The following is a 15403-nucleotide window of genomic DNA, read 5'->3' as shown; positions in this document are numbered from 1 at the left end:
GAGGGGACAAAAATGTCACGTTCTCGGGTGTCCAAGCGAGAAAGAGGCTGAATATGAACGTCATTCCCGTTTGGAAACTAACAGTTGAAAACGGGAGAAGTCAGCGACGCGTGTCGAGTGAAACGAATCTCGTATACCGACTCGCGGCGCGCAAACTCGACGTATCGGCCAATGTCGTTGAAGATATTCATAACGAGACCGTAACATCGAGAGAGCGGTATTCCTATCGGCGTTCCCTCGCCACCCCGGTCGTCGAGAACAAAGAAGAGAACGCGCGGGCGGGAACGAGTACACTGGGACGCGGGTAACCGTATTTGATGGCTGGAGGGATATTAAGCGGAGCTCGAAACAAACTTTATTTCGAACCAGTCACCCCGACCGAAGTCGTCCTCGTCGTCCTCGTCGTCCTCGTCGTCCTCGTCGTCCTCGTCGTCCTCGTCCTCGTCGTCGCCAGCTTGCAACGTGGCGCCACCTGCGTCGCTCCTCGCAGAGAAGGACGAAGGAGAGACGGATGCGCGACCGAGCAAAGGAAAAGGAGCAACGTCGAGACAAACGGAACGAGGGAAAATAGATGGATAAATAGGCGGATGATAGAGACAGAACGTCACCGGGACAAGACAAAGACAAAGAGTGAGAGAGAGAGAGAGAGAGAAAGGGGTAAAGAGGATAAGCGATGGAAGTGGCCGAAGAGGCGAGAGGACACAGGGGAAGCAGTGGTAATTGTTACGGCGACGACGTTTCAGCTAACTGAAAGGTCGTTTCCTTTGTCGCGTTTGTGCAAAGGAAACCATCCCGCGCGCCTAGATACACACGTACACGAATCCGGGGTCCGATGGTGGTGCACGTACAACTGCAGAGGATATACAATCATCCTTGGATGCTCGGAGAGTACACGGTATCCCCAAGGTGGGTATACCTGTGGGCGTTGGGTATTCCGTCGTCCAAACTTTAGGTTTGCAGACGTCGGACTTCCTTTCGAGACTTTGGCAGCTTCGACGCGTCCACAGAGCCCACGAGGATCTTGACGCGAATTATACTCGCGGCCTTTGCCCGCGAACCGACTTCTCGAGAATCGGTTTTACAACGTGCGTCTCGGCGTATCGTCGCCCGGCTCTAGAAAACCAGCGCGAAGCTTCGAAATCAACTTTTTTGGTAGCGAATACGCGATTTCGGGGCAAGAACAACTTCGATCAAGGGACACGACGTTTGCCGAACGAATCGAACCGTCGAGGTTCTCGTTCTTTTTCTCCTGTCTCGTCGAGTCAAAGTGTCGATTCTTCGGGTTCCAAGAGAGACATTTACCGGGCTTCTTCGAAAATTAAGAGAAACTTGAAGTAACGTAAGCCACGGTACGTAGTTTCGGAAGAAGGTTCGTGTTTCTCGAAGGTGGTCGGTAAATTGCTGAAACTTGGAGGTAATACGATTATCATTCGCCGAATATTGCGATACTAAGAACACGGGAGGATTTTGTAACTTGAATTCGGAATTTCTTCTCGGCAACGGGCTGTATTAACACCTGAACATATTATGAATTATACTAATTTATTTTCAACAAAAGTGATCAGTTACACAGGCCGATTCGTTACTTACAAAACGATACATAATACATGCTGTCGTGTCTTAAGAACGAGGTGAAAATAATTTTAAGAAATAATAACGATGTCGCGACAGTTTGATGGACGACCCTCGATGTTCCGACCGTCTCTTGGACAGCTGTTGATGTAACTGGATTAACTTTACCGATGGAAAACTGTACCGTTATGGTTTAAAAGAATTATTGGACGAGTTGAAGTTTTAATATTTCTCAATTTCGAACTGGAAGTTCGATCAAGTTCCGTACAGTAAATAAAAAGCTACGTCCGAGACACATGTTAATCGAATTCCATTGGATAATTTTACGCGCGACGGTACAACGTTGTCGGCAGGCTGAGGTGAGTAATAATTCCCCGAACATATTTTTATGCGATCTTTCCACGGAATTATTTGTTTCCGTGTCTCGATAAATCTGAAGTAGTGTCGCGCTCGAAATTACTTTTCTCGAAAGCTGCGTCGAGGCTTACGGAAATTCATTCTGGGTTTTCCTTTTCTCTCCCTCCTTATTTTCCAACTGAGTTTTCTTTCTCTCCCTCTCTCTCTCTCTCTCTCTCTTCTTATTTTTTCAACGGGAAAATATCTACACGCAGGCCACGCCGGGATGCATCTGAAACCCCAACGCAGTAGTGTGCATTTGTAATCTCTACGAACTCGGTGATACAGCGGTAGATGAAAGATACAATTGTGCAAATAAGAACAAAGTACACGAAACGTCGAGCGGTGCGAGCACACCGTGACGCGTTAATATAAAAAAGAGCGTTTATCCGATGAATTCCATTTTTAAGTCGTTTCTGTTGAAACTGTACTCCCTTCGCCGACGAAACGGGTAAATAAATATTCTTTCGTTGTATCGTTCGCTACGAAGTTTCCTTTGTCGTTGTACGGTTCCATGTCCGGCGCGTAAAATCGCGGGAAAATATTTTCGAGCTTTTCCGCGTGTAAAAAGAAAGGAAGCACGATCCCCTCGCGGATATTAATGTACTCTGGCCATCGATTTTAGCGAACCTTCGTCGATCGATGTTTTCCTTCTCTTCTTCTTTTTTTTTCTCTTTTGGTACGTATAAAGCTGCAAATTTACATCTTCGACGTCGATTTATCTTGTTTGACACGACGTACGTGTAGCTTCAGCTGCCGTCGATATACCTACTCGGAGAATAAAATTCACCGGTTTCCCTTTTACGTCGACGTTCCCTGTAAATGCTCGCGGGTTTACCAAGTATCGTCCGGTCGCGTGTGCTGCGAGCAAAAAGGAGAGCCCCGCGTTACCGCAACAGAATAATACGGAACTATTTCTCTATCCAAGCTGGAGAAACACGCGGCACGTGGCCGTTTTATAGACGCGTGGTAACCCTCAGCGGTTTTACAGTTCCTTTAATAAAAGGAGGACGGGGATTCGGGGGGCAGAAAGGAACGAAAAACGTTGTATCACCGCCTGTATCTCAGCCTCGAGTTTCCTCTTCCCTCCATCGAAGTATCGATCTCCCATCCTCTGGCCCAGGTATATTTACTGCAAACTTTCGTATTCTGTAAAACGTTTGAGCGAACGAGAGTCTTGATTGTTGACACAATTCATACGCCGGCGAGCAGGAAAATATTCGAGAAAACACGTCGGGGAGAAATATAAGAAAATACCTCGTTTCTGAAAAATACTTTTCAAGCCTTGTCCCTCGATGCATTTCATGCAACGATTCGTAACTTGGTGTTAACCCGTGTTATAAACTAAACGTTACACTCGCTTCTTTGATTTCTTTCTTCCACTCTTGTGTTTAACGTTATACAGAGTGTTTACCTAACGTTATTATTCGACATTGTTTCTTTGGTATTGCGATTACGCGAAGAGAGATCGGTTTTTTACGAAGGTTGTGCAAGTTTGCAGAAACGTTCAACATTATTGGAAAACGTGTCAGTTTTGGCAGTGGGAAGGTGGTTAAAAAATTATTACGAAAGTAAAAGATATGTCGCGAATACGAGTTGGCAAACCTTATGATTTTTTAGGTGTAACTGTACAATAGATTACACTGATAAATAATTATCGGTTGTTGAGAAACTCGGTGGTGAAACGTACAGAGTAGAAACTAATACGCGTGTATACTCGGAGATAGTAATTCTTGCCATTTGAGAAGCAAATGACTCACTTCGCGCTATCCCTTCTATCGTACATTATATTTCTCGGTTTAGCGCGCCAAACGCTTAACGACTGCGCAACGTAAATGCGCAGAATTATTATACCCCGGATTGCAGAACGGAACGACTCCCATCTTGCGTAAAATTTAATTTGTGTACGAATTGCACCAATAGCTATGAGATAACCCCATGCCAATAGCTCCGCGATACTTGAACATTAAAACAGGTTATCTTACTCGAACAAAGAGTATCAGAGAAAGTATACTCATGAATAAATTCAAATTTCTAGGTCACGCAAAGGATACTTGTGATTTGAAATAGAATTAAAATAAAAGAGAATACAAAAGGTATTCTTACTTTGTATATGATACAAAAGAATACAAAGGTATTTGTACATTTCGATACATTTTAATTTATATTAAAACGTGATTCAGTTGTTTTTAGGTTATCCGTTTCAGAGCGTTGCATTCACCCCGTCGCGTGTTCCGCGATACAATGATTCTGCGCATCCGCGTTGCGCAGCCGTCGAGCGCCCCGACTCGCGAAACCGAGGAGTGGGGGGTAGCGCGAGACTAGTCGCTTGCCTCTCGTCTTTCAAGAATCCCTCCGTACGTATATGTGATCCCGTAAACTATAAAGGATGCCACGAAAAGTGAATTCCAGAAACAAACTGTTCCTCGGAACTTTTGTTTCAATTTACGAAACGAAACGTGGACATTTTAACCACGCCGAATAATAAAGTTAGGTGAATCGTCGTTGGAAATAAATCGCGTTAAAACTAGCCCGTTCTCGGTTACCAAACTATCGTCGATCGTTACACGTTCTCCCATAGAAACAACCTCGAACGTGATTCGCGACGGACGAGTAAGTACGCGCGCGTTTCTCCGCGAATACCTCGTCCCGTAGGTACCCTCTCGCGCGGAAGCGTTCGTTCGTGTTGCAACGAAGCGGATAGCGTGGTTTCCACGGCTACGGCAGCACGCAAGAAGAGGGAAAGGAAAAGTTTTTTTTTTTAAATCCGGCGCACACCTCTTGACTGGCTCTCCCGCGCGTAAAAATCCTCAGGATCGAACCCCTGGGTCCTTGAACTGGGCCGCGAACAATGGCCGAATGGATGCGGGGCGCGTCGTGGCACGCATCTTCGCCCGTAACAACGGTCGCAGGACATTCGATAGCGCCCTCGCTTATCGAAGAAACGAGAGCGGGACGCGTGCTGAAGTGGTGGACGTTTCCCCGTCGTTTCGTAACTCCTACGTGTTCCGTGATTGGTTCTCCGCGTCGCTGGTTACGTTCTTTCCAGCGGTTCGTCAATGGGATCGGAAGAGAATACGTGGCAGGGAACGGGTGGTGATCCTTTGAGGTGGAAACCGTGGTGCAACCCCACGGTGTGTTACACGTGGATATTCGACCTCAAAGCCCAGGTTACGCGGCACTGTCCTCAAACGACCAGCCGTTCTCGTTACTTACCAGACGCGAAATCACTTGAGCATTGTGGCGCAACAATCGAACTCTAATTGCCTCTGTCCTCGAAACGTTCGCGTATGCATTCCGAGCCAGCAAAGCGCGCCGCGGAATTATTTTTCCAATTGCGGGTGAACTCGTCCCCTCCCCCCCACCCCCCGGTCGTTTATCGAGGCGAGTCGCGTACGGTATACCGAGGTGTTCCCCCCGATCGCGATCGTTTCGTCGCGATCGAGGACGCGCGACAAAAGGACAATGATCAGTGGCGTTCGCGATCGTTGTTGGAACAAACTGAACGGAGTACGCTAAAAAACACGTAATATTCATGCCGATTCAACAATAGTGTTATTGGTTTTCCCGTCGGCAGATCGGTTGCCCCTCGAACTGCCCCCCTTTTCCCTTCCTCCTGCTTCTCCTTTTGACTAGTGCGCTGTTTATCGTGCGACGCCCATGAGCTCCCTTTCCGTGGCCTCAGGCGTACCATGACTATCTCAGAAGCAGCTGGAGCATACACAGCATCAGCATCGTCAAACAGGCGGCCGTGGAAGCTTCGCTTCCGTTCTCGGAGGTCACTGTAACATACACACGACACGTACAATGTTATTATGTTGTCCTGCCCTCTGTTCGTGATCGCTATATCGGTGGCGTCAAAGCTGGCTATTATACAGGGCGTTCGAGGAAACTGCGACGGTGTTGCGAAGGGTTCGGGACGCGAGAAAGGGCCGCGGGACGAAATTGAAACGGTTCCCCACGCGTTTACACGCCGTTGTGTGTGCACGGGTGCGAAAGGTATTTTCTTTTTTCTTTTTTTTTCGTTTTATAATACTCACTCGTTCGATGAAATCATTTTAACGACGCTTTTGTTGCTCCGTTGTTGCGTGTCATTCGATACCTGTGTTACGTTACAATCATTTTATTTCGCGCGTCCGGTGAAACGCGAAGTAGCATTATTTCAACGTTTCCACCTCTTTCTCGTACATGCTTCGGCGATACGTCTATTTCAAACGTACTTCGTATTTAACGATTCGAAGTTTTTAATAAGGGTACGACAATCCAAGCGAACCGATCCGATTTATACGTTTCTTTTTTCTTTCGTTTGTTTCGGTACACTTCGATTGTTGTTCCGTTATTAAATACTTGGAATTGTTAAATACAAGGTACACTTTAGACAGGTATCGTTGAAAAGGACTTACCCAAGCGATCGAAACATCGAAATAATATTACTCTCGTATTGCCCTGGAAAGTCGAAGTAAAACGATTATTGCGTAATAGGATTTTGTTCACTTAAATAAACGTTATTCGATAAGGTTTTCTCTATTCTCGACGAGAAATTATCAGCATACTTTCCCGGACATTTGTTACCTGGAGTTTAATCCACGTTTGGAAATTATTATTTTCGTATCTGTTACTCGTTTCTTGCGATAGATCAATTCAAAATCTTACGCGTGTTACGAACGTTGTATATACGCGTGCACCTGGCAAATAAATTACAATAGCCACGCAAGATTATGTTCCCGTGTGGCTTGTATACTGTTGCAATCTACCCAATAGAATTCGCGCGGTGCTATTCTCAGTCAGAATGGACCAACTACACGGTAATACGAGAATAACGCGTGTCTATTAAGCAGAATTGAAATCTGATGAATAGGCATCACGATGCTCGATACGCGTAACAATGATAATTGGTGAATTTTAATCTCGATAGTACAAGCTGTGTGTTATCGACCGCAACCGCGATGTATGTGAAAATCAAATATCTGATGGGTTGGCGACGACATGCAGACGCTGCAATCGATGCGGAGGAAAGAGGCTTAAAGTATCATCATGTTCGGATACACAGCCTGATGACGTTTCAAAGTTAGCGTATCTAATCCTTTCTCATGGGTATGCAAACACTGTAAACCCAATGATCTGTTTACGCATCTCTAATCACGGATCGTGGACGGAATTCAGCGAAACTGCACACGCAACATTGTCCGTATATTTTTGAAAGGAATTTCTGTTTGTAATCGACGAGTTGGTATTATCGGTATATTAACATACTGAACAACCCCTCGTTACATTTATCGTACAGTGGTATCGACGATAATTGTACAAATTATTGTACAAAAATTCATCCCGTACCCGTGGTTTTTAATACCCGTAACGATTCATCGTACGAGTCTTGCGTCAAGTTGCAACGTTGGTCGTTTTGCCATTCAAGATGGCGTCGTACGTTTGTGCAACGACTTGACGCGCTACAGTGATCGTTCAACCGGTAGAAACCTCAGTTGCAGGAAACATTGAACGAAAAATTGCAACGCCCGCGATTTACCAGTAACGGTATACGAATAGGTACGAACAGATAATCCAAGAGTCATTTCCTCGAACCTCTATTTTCCCTCCATCTTTTCCGGTAATGATATTAAACCGGAATACCGAAACGCGTAATAAAATTTCCCAGCGGAGTGGAAAGTCTCGCAAGGGACACCATTAAACGGAACGCCAATAGATTTTCCTTCTTCGTGCTTTGTTCCTTCAGCCGAGGGAAAAGTCAATTCCGTAAAAACAATTCTGTCGACCACGGGCCAGGGAGTAATACGTACGAATCAACGGACCCGGCAGCAGTCTGCAAAAGACCTGGTGTGAACGAAATGAAATTACTACGAGCGCGGAACCGAACGAATTCCTGTAACGTCGGTGCCAGGGGTTTGATGGAAAAGGGACCAAAAGGAACGAGCACGCCGGGTCTCGAATTAGTAGAGAGCCGCGCTCTTTTTCGACGTATCAATCCTCGAATTCGTTCTAGACATCTTTTTACCGGGCCAGCTCGAGGAAACGTGAATGCACCTGCACCGAGAAACGCGAATGCATTCCCTTTGAATCGATACCCGCTTGCGAGCGATTTCGTCATTGCATCGTCACAATTAATTAAGCTCCCGTTTTAGGAGACGTTGCCCGAGCAACGTTTCACCGATCACGAAAATAATTTAACGCAGACGAGTGGAAAGGTTCCGGGTACAAAAGAATTTATTTTATCGTCTCAAGTTCGGGTGTACACGATTTTCCGATAAGAGCGACGCAACTTCGATATTCGAAGTGAAATATAATACAAATCGCTGAAAGATTGTTCGATGCTCCCTGAAATTCAAGAAATTGAATTCTCGATGACACTCTTTTATTGTAGTAACATTCTTTTTGTTTCTGGCTGTACGATGATCTTGTCAAGACTTGTTGGAAGTCGAGTCGAATCAACGGTTCGGTATTTTTCCGTTAAAGCAACCGAACGAGAATTTCGATGATCAATTTTAACAACTCGAACGCGTTTAGCGATTGAGTATCAATTTTCGACGATTTGCAAAAAGAAACACAATTTCGTAACGTGACAATTTAAAGTTCAATCTGTACCTATTGGAAAATCCTACAGCTAGAAAAAATATTAGGTTGTTGCATAAGTTCTGTCCATTACTGTTCTGTCTTGTGCAGACTCGATATTTCAAAACAACTCGTGCTTCCCTCGAACTATGTATTTTCCATCGTTATTTATTACAGTTTCCCATCTACTCTGGAAGTCGTGTTATGCTTCTTTTATAAAAGCAGTGACGGTTTGTACGAGCAACACGGTGGACAGAATATACGCGGCAAGCTAATATTTTGTAATATTTCGTCGAACGCGATGCACGAGTCCTGGATTTCAGCACAGATCGTGTCACAAATAGACATCCACGGAACATTCGAAATTCCAGTTTCTGGAATTTCTCAATTCCACGTGCTGACAACTGACCTCTCCCATTGAATCATTTCCAACTCCCAACGACTTCTCCTTATTTTCTACACGAAATTAAAAACTAAGCTTCTAACCTTCGAACCGATACAAACGTCAGACAAATACGTTCGAAACAGGTTAATCGTTAAATTCTTGTTCGGTACAGACTTCCGATAAACTATAGCACCGCGTTATCGGGTACTCCTTGTGAGCGTATCTCGATCTCAACGTGACTCTATTACGTTAGTTTGTAGTAGAGATGGTGTGTTCGCATCGTCACACGATACATTACGATTCGTTAACCAAAACGACGGTCAACAACCGTGTATACGTTGCTTGGATAATTGTTCGATTAGAAAAAATATGAAAACTCTAAAAAAGAATCGATTTCATTAGTTTCAAATGAACGTTTCATTTTTTGTTATTCGTTTGATCTTTCTTTTTAAATTAATTTACTACCCTTTGCAACTTTTCCCTTCATTTGGCACAAGAAAGGAGTTTACTTCTCGTTGACTTTGAGAGCAAACAATTTGTAAACGTGTAACAAAATTGTTTATTATTTTTTTAATGGTTTTGGCCTCTTTGGGAAAGATATATAGTGATTATATAATATCGTCATGAAAAAGTTACAAAAATGTAAGAGAAGAACAGCTGGATGAAATGAAATATTTTGATTATTATACGTGTCCCTATTTTTATCTTTCCCGAATATAGCGCACAACGTTGAAAATAAACAGACTGTTGTACTTTCAAATTATTTGCTCCGAAGACTAATAAAAAAGCACCAGCCTTTACCAACCTTTTATTTTATTGATTTTAATCAGGTAAGGTACTAAAATAGTTTACTCTCCTGATGTGGCACGTTGTTAGAAAATAAATGTTCACTAAAACCTGTAATTCGACAAAAGCTGCACGAGAAAATTTTTCTTGTTTCATTTTGAACATACGCAGAGCTTATCGAGAGAAACAATTTATATAAAATTTAAGCGAATTTACCTGACTGAAATATGAATCCCAAAAACAATTACGAACATATTCAGCTCGCGCGTAAGCTTATCGAGGAGGGTATAAAAGATGAAATTACTTCCGGGGTTACGTAGAAACGTTAATAAGATTTTACAACGAAACGACGATAAATCTTGTGTATCAGACGGAACGTAACAGAACCGAGATCGCATGGAATAAAATTACAAGAACAAATGAAAAATTAAACGGAGCAAGTGTACACCCTGCAATTCCGTTATATATGATAATTTGTTTTATATATTCGGATATTCGAATATTAAATTTACGAGGATTCGAAACGTTGATCGAAACGTTAATTCGACACGTTGTACGATGCAAAATTGTGAAAACCCTTCTGGGGGAGTCTAGATAAACAGAAAGAAAAAACATCGGGAGAAATTCCCGTAATATACGAAACCGTGATCTGCAAGTTGAAAGTGTAGAATGTGACATCGGGTCTATGGGTTTTCCAGTCAGAGTTTTCCAGTGGAATTCAAGTGACCGTGCGTTCCGAGGAGTCCACGAGGCTTAAGCTGGAGGGAAATCTGGAGAGTTCTTGATATAAAAACTCTCCAGACAACTTCATGAGCTGGCATTCTAAAGTTCGTGACACGAGTCCTCGAAAGTTTTACAGAAACGATTTACTTGGAATATGGGCTAAAAGACGTTGTTATTGTCGCATTTGCGCGTGTCTGCGCGCGGGAGTACGCGTCGCGTTGCCCTTCAGGGGTCTCGAAATTTCACGAGTTTGCGAAAGTTTGCGAAAAAGGTGCTGTTAGTCGCCGGTGTTCAACGCATAACTTTGCGAATTACACGGGATTAAAACGGAAACGAGATTTCAAGAATGGACCGAACTTGCATTTTTACGCGCCGCTGCGGTACAATCCACCGCCGAAATATCTATTATCTTATTTCGTGTTGCACTTTTCTCTTTCGATAGCTTTCGCGCCCTTGCGTTTAAGGAACACCGAATCTGGATGGAACTTCAACGGAACTTCGCGTACTGGATTGTTGTAACCACAAATTTTTGTTGTAAAAAATTTCACACAAGACGATCGAATTATTTAAAAAAGATTTCTAGGGTCGTTTCGTCTTTGTGTTAGCTATGAGAGCGTTCCAAGATCAATTAGTATGTTTCTTATTATTTACACGAACGAATTGGCAGCAAAATACGACACAATTGGCGCAATCGATAGAAATCGAATAAATGTTCTTTAAAAATTTTCCGCCGGTGTATCTGGCCGCATGCCAGTTCAATTCACGTACTAATGTAACTTTGTGCTTTTCGCTATTTCTGTTAATGAGAAGTGACAATTCCAGGTAAAAGTAACAAACGATACGATCGGTACAATTCTCCGAATGTATAATCGATCGTTCCAATTTATTTTATCGTTTAATAACACCATCTATTTAAAATCCACGCGTAGAAATTTACGTTAGAACGTGGATTGCAACTGGAACCGAACCGGAACGGCGTTAATCGATTTTCTTAAATTCGAGCGCGATGAATCATCGAAATTTATCGACGCGAATAACTTTTGGAAAAAGATTCTTCCCTCGCAGGAGGAAGTGGTTCCAATTTTATCGCGCGAGAACGTAAACGGTTCCGCTAATCTTAATCGACGAGCGTGATTACTTTATGTAACACGAATTAATAGATATTCTCGAATAAAATCCACGAGAGGAATACATTTAGTCGATCTATCGGAGAAAACATCGCGTCGAGGCAAGATGGAACTCTTCCGGGAGAAATATCTCAATTGCACGGGCATACGGTCGAGCGGAGAAATTCCTATATAAATTTTTCTTCGGCTTGACCGCGTCGTGGATTCCTTCGCGCTCGAACGGGCCGTGGAAGTGATTCCTTGGATATCGGCGTAGTCATCGGTCAAAATAATCGACGTGGAGACACTTCCGATAATCACGACGCTAAGCGTCGCCGATCAATCACGGGATAGCGTTCTCAGCTGGCGTGTAAGTGCATCCACCGCGGACATTGAGACGCGTCCCCATGAACTATACAGCAGGATATTTCCCTATCTGGCTGCACGTGGCCGGCCCGGGATGGCTGTGTTCCACTGGGCGAAACCATGCAGCCGATAAGCGGACGTGGTCGATGTCATCGTTTTCGACGGTGTTGGTCGACTGGCCGAGTGTCTGACCCGTGAGCTTCCTTCACGGAGTAGTTAACACGTGAACAGAACGCGCCGAATAATAGGTATGCGAAGCTCCGATAGCGAGCGTCGTGTCGTTCGGCGAATGGTTCGACGAGGCTCGATGCACTTCAGGTGCAACGAGCCGTCGCGTTACTTGCACTTACCGGGGAAGGATCCAATCCGTTCCCCTCTGATTTTATCTAGCTTTAGCAGGACGATAGAGGAACAGATCCATTTTGCGATACGCGAAACGTTAACCGTATACGCTCGATAATTGTCGAGATACAAATAATTATAATTACGTACCATCTAATTCGGAGCGTTACTTGCACTTTGGAGAGAAGGATCTGTACGGTTGTAATTTTAACCAGATTTTGTAGAACGACAGAAGAACAGATCCATTTTGCAACACGTGATGTAATAACTGTAGATGTTCGACAGTTGTCAGGATGTAAATGATTAAAGTTATCTACGGTGTACCTAATTGAGAGCGTCAGTCGCACTCACGAGGGAAGGGTCCAACCCGTTTCCTCCTGATTTTATCTAGTTTTAGCAGGACGATAGAGGAACAGATCCATTTTGCGATACGCGAAACGTTAACCGTGGACGTTCGATAATTGTCGAGATACAAATAATTATAATTACGTACCATCTAATTCAGAGCGTTACTTGCACTTTGGAGAGAAGGATCCCTGTACGGGTGTAATTGTAACCAGATTTTGTAGAACGACAGAAGAACAGATCCATTTTACAACACGTGAAGTAATAACTGTAGATATTCGATAGTTATCAAGATATAAATAATTAAAGTTACATCTTGTAAGGCGAAAATGGAAAATAGATAAATTCTATTTCTTTGACCTGACTCACTTTCGACTTCGAGACGTGCGAACAGTTTCGGAAAGTCGCGGAGACAACTTTGCGACAACTCGATGACACTAATTTCTTCGTGTTGTCACACCGCGCTCAATACACCTCCGTAACTGTCCCCCAGTCATCGTAGATCGGTTAACCGTTCGCTTACGAACTCCCTTTAGACTGAAAACCAGTCGAACAATGTCCACAATCCATACTCTGATATTCAAAAGGCGAGCTCTCCGATCAAACAGTATGCATTTACACGCGTTCGAATCGATCTGAAAACCATTAACGATTTACCACGACCCTGAAGGCTCGTAGAAAGAGATTTCAGGACATTCAAACGGTTCCCCTCCCTTTTAGTTCGTCGTTGCACACGTGAGATCAGCGTCCAGGGATTCCGAAAGAGATTCGCGAAGCTGGTGAAATGAAAGCACGGGCAGAGGGTTAGGGCGCGCGAGTAGGACGGAAAGCACGATGAAGGAAAACGAAGGGGAGGGGAATGGGGTTTTAAAGGGGTCAAGAGAGAAGCAGACCAGACGAAGAGCCGAACTTTCGGAATGGCGCCAAGAACCCTACAGTCGACATCTTCTACGGAGCAAGTTTCTCAACGAGACCGAATCCTAACGTACCCACGATTCTATCGGAAAAGAAGATGCAGAATACGAAGAGAATTCCACTGTTGCTTGTCGCTGAACTTTCTGCGTGCATGCTCGATTTTTACAGGGGAAGACAAACTCGAGAGGGAAATACCACTCCCGTTTAATATGCCGGATCGTCGCGACATTCACCAACGATGGCTCCATTTCTTTGTACGGTAATCTAATTCCGATTCGCTCGAATTTCCGGTGACACGGTCCCCACGTACCATCGAGTTTTCGGCTATTGATCCCCGATAATCTTTCCTTCTGATCGAATTTCAATCGACGATCCCGCGAAAGAATATATCGCAAGTTTACGAGTAAGCAAACACGAATCGTTGAAAAGTTTCAGTTTGGAAAGCAATCCAGTGTGTTAATCGCGTTTGAAGAGTTAAGTACTCTTTTCGCTAAACTCTCCAGAGCAGTATATATGTTCGTGTGTCCATTTGGTCGAAGAGTTCGATTTTTGGAAAGTCGAACGTTTCGAACGATGATTTTGAATCTTTTTCGGGTAGGTTGGAGTTTATTGGAATTAATTTGCTTGCTCGAACGAGTGTACGTACTACTGTAGAGTCCAATCGAATCTTTCGGGGTTTTCATTGTTGTTAATTATTCTTGACAGAGAAAAGATTGCGAATCGATAACTTTCTACTAATCTTCTCAAAGTTGCGCGTTAATTAAAGCGTTTAAAATGAATTTCTTGAATCTCCGAGACTTCAATTACACTTTCGATATCACGTTCTGTTTTCGAATAATTTTTATTCTACGATGACCTATTGGTAAACTATACAAAATGTTAATTAAAATGTACGTTTTAGCATTGTCCGAATAACAATGTTATTCACAATACGAACGACACGATAATCATTGAATACCACTCGAATTTGTTTAAAGACAATATAACATTGTTAAAATGTTCCTCGTGTTGGTGCACAAGTAGTCCCAAATTTTCCATACTATACCAGTCACAATAACGTGGTATCCTGTTACTATTGACCCACATACATACTTTCCCTTCGTATCACGTGAGATATCTCGGTTTACCACTGCATAGTTGATTGCCTATCCCAAATAACTCTGGTTCACCGCTGCATAGCTGATTGTCTATCCCGAAACAACACTATTGTATGCCAGTCAATGGATTAAAGCGGCACGCGTAGGATATCCAGTAATTTGGCACTTAGAAGAAAACAATTTAGTTTTGTAACGAATAATGACTCGACATCGGATTCACAGCAAATCTAATCCAAACGTAAACCGGATGCTTGAAAAATTTCAAAACAATTTTATTCCCAGTGACGATAACCGATAAGTACTCCAAATCTGACTTATTCGGAGAGTTAAAAAATAACTTAACCCGGATACATAAATATTCTAACCAAATCCAAATGCTGGAAACTTAACGATACTCGAATGTACCTAATATATATTTAATCGCCCCAATAGACCCAACACATTTGTCAGTCGATGGAAACACAATTTTCACTTACTTGTTGATATTTAATATACCTAACACGTTAATTTGCTCGTAATATTTTAACCTATTTAAATAGATGTAACGTTCTGACCTAACTGCAACACGTATCCTACCAAGCCCACTTAACCTATTTAAATAGATTTAACGTTCTGACCTAACTGCAACACGTATCCTACCAAGCCCACTTAACATGCCGAGCTAAAGCTGAAATCTTAACCAAATGTAACACTCTAACTTACCACAGCCAGACTTAACCTGAATTGTTAACGCGTAAAAGCGTCGCTCGATACTAATTTCACGGTACTAATTTGCGAGTAACGCGTCGAATTATTTTCCCATAAAG

The 15403-nt window shown here is 43.3% G+C and overlaps 1 protein-coding gene across 3 annotated transcripts in view; it reads right to left on the bottom strand.

The window, feature by feature from the left end:
* Positions 1 to 5351: 5351 nt before the first annotated feature.
* Positions 5352 to 15403, bottom strand: part of LOC143149276 (uncharacterized) — a 443848-nt gene continuing 433796 nt past the window's right edge. For all 3 annotated transcript variants that reach the window (XM_076316493.1, XM_076316494.1, XM_076316495.1), the window contains one exon: positions 5352 to 5750. In XM_076316493.1, coding sequence (XP_076172608.1) covers positions 5665 to 5750 — 86 coding nt within the window. In that variant the 3' untranslated portion in view covers positions 5352 to 5664. The remainder of the gene's footprint in view (positions 5751 to 15403) is intronic.

Source organism: Ptiloglossa arizonensis, chromosome 7, assembly GCF_051014685.1.
Source record: "Ptiloglossa arizonensis isolate GNS036 chromosome 7, iyPtiAriz1_principal, whole genome shotgun sequence".
NCBI lineage: Eukaryota > Metazoa > Arthropoda > Insecta > Hymenoptera > Colletidae > Ptiloglossa > Ptiloglossa arizonensis.
Note: the sequence above shows the minus strand (reverse complement) of the source record. Positions and strands in the feature narration are given on the sequence as shown.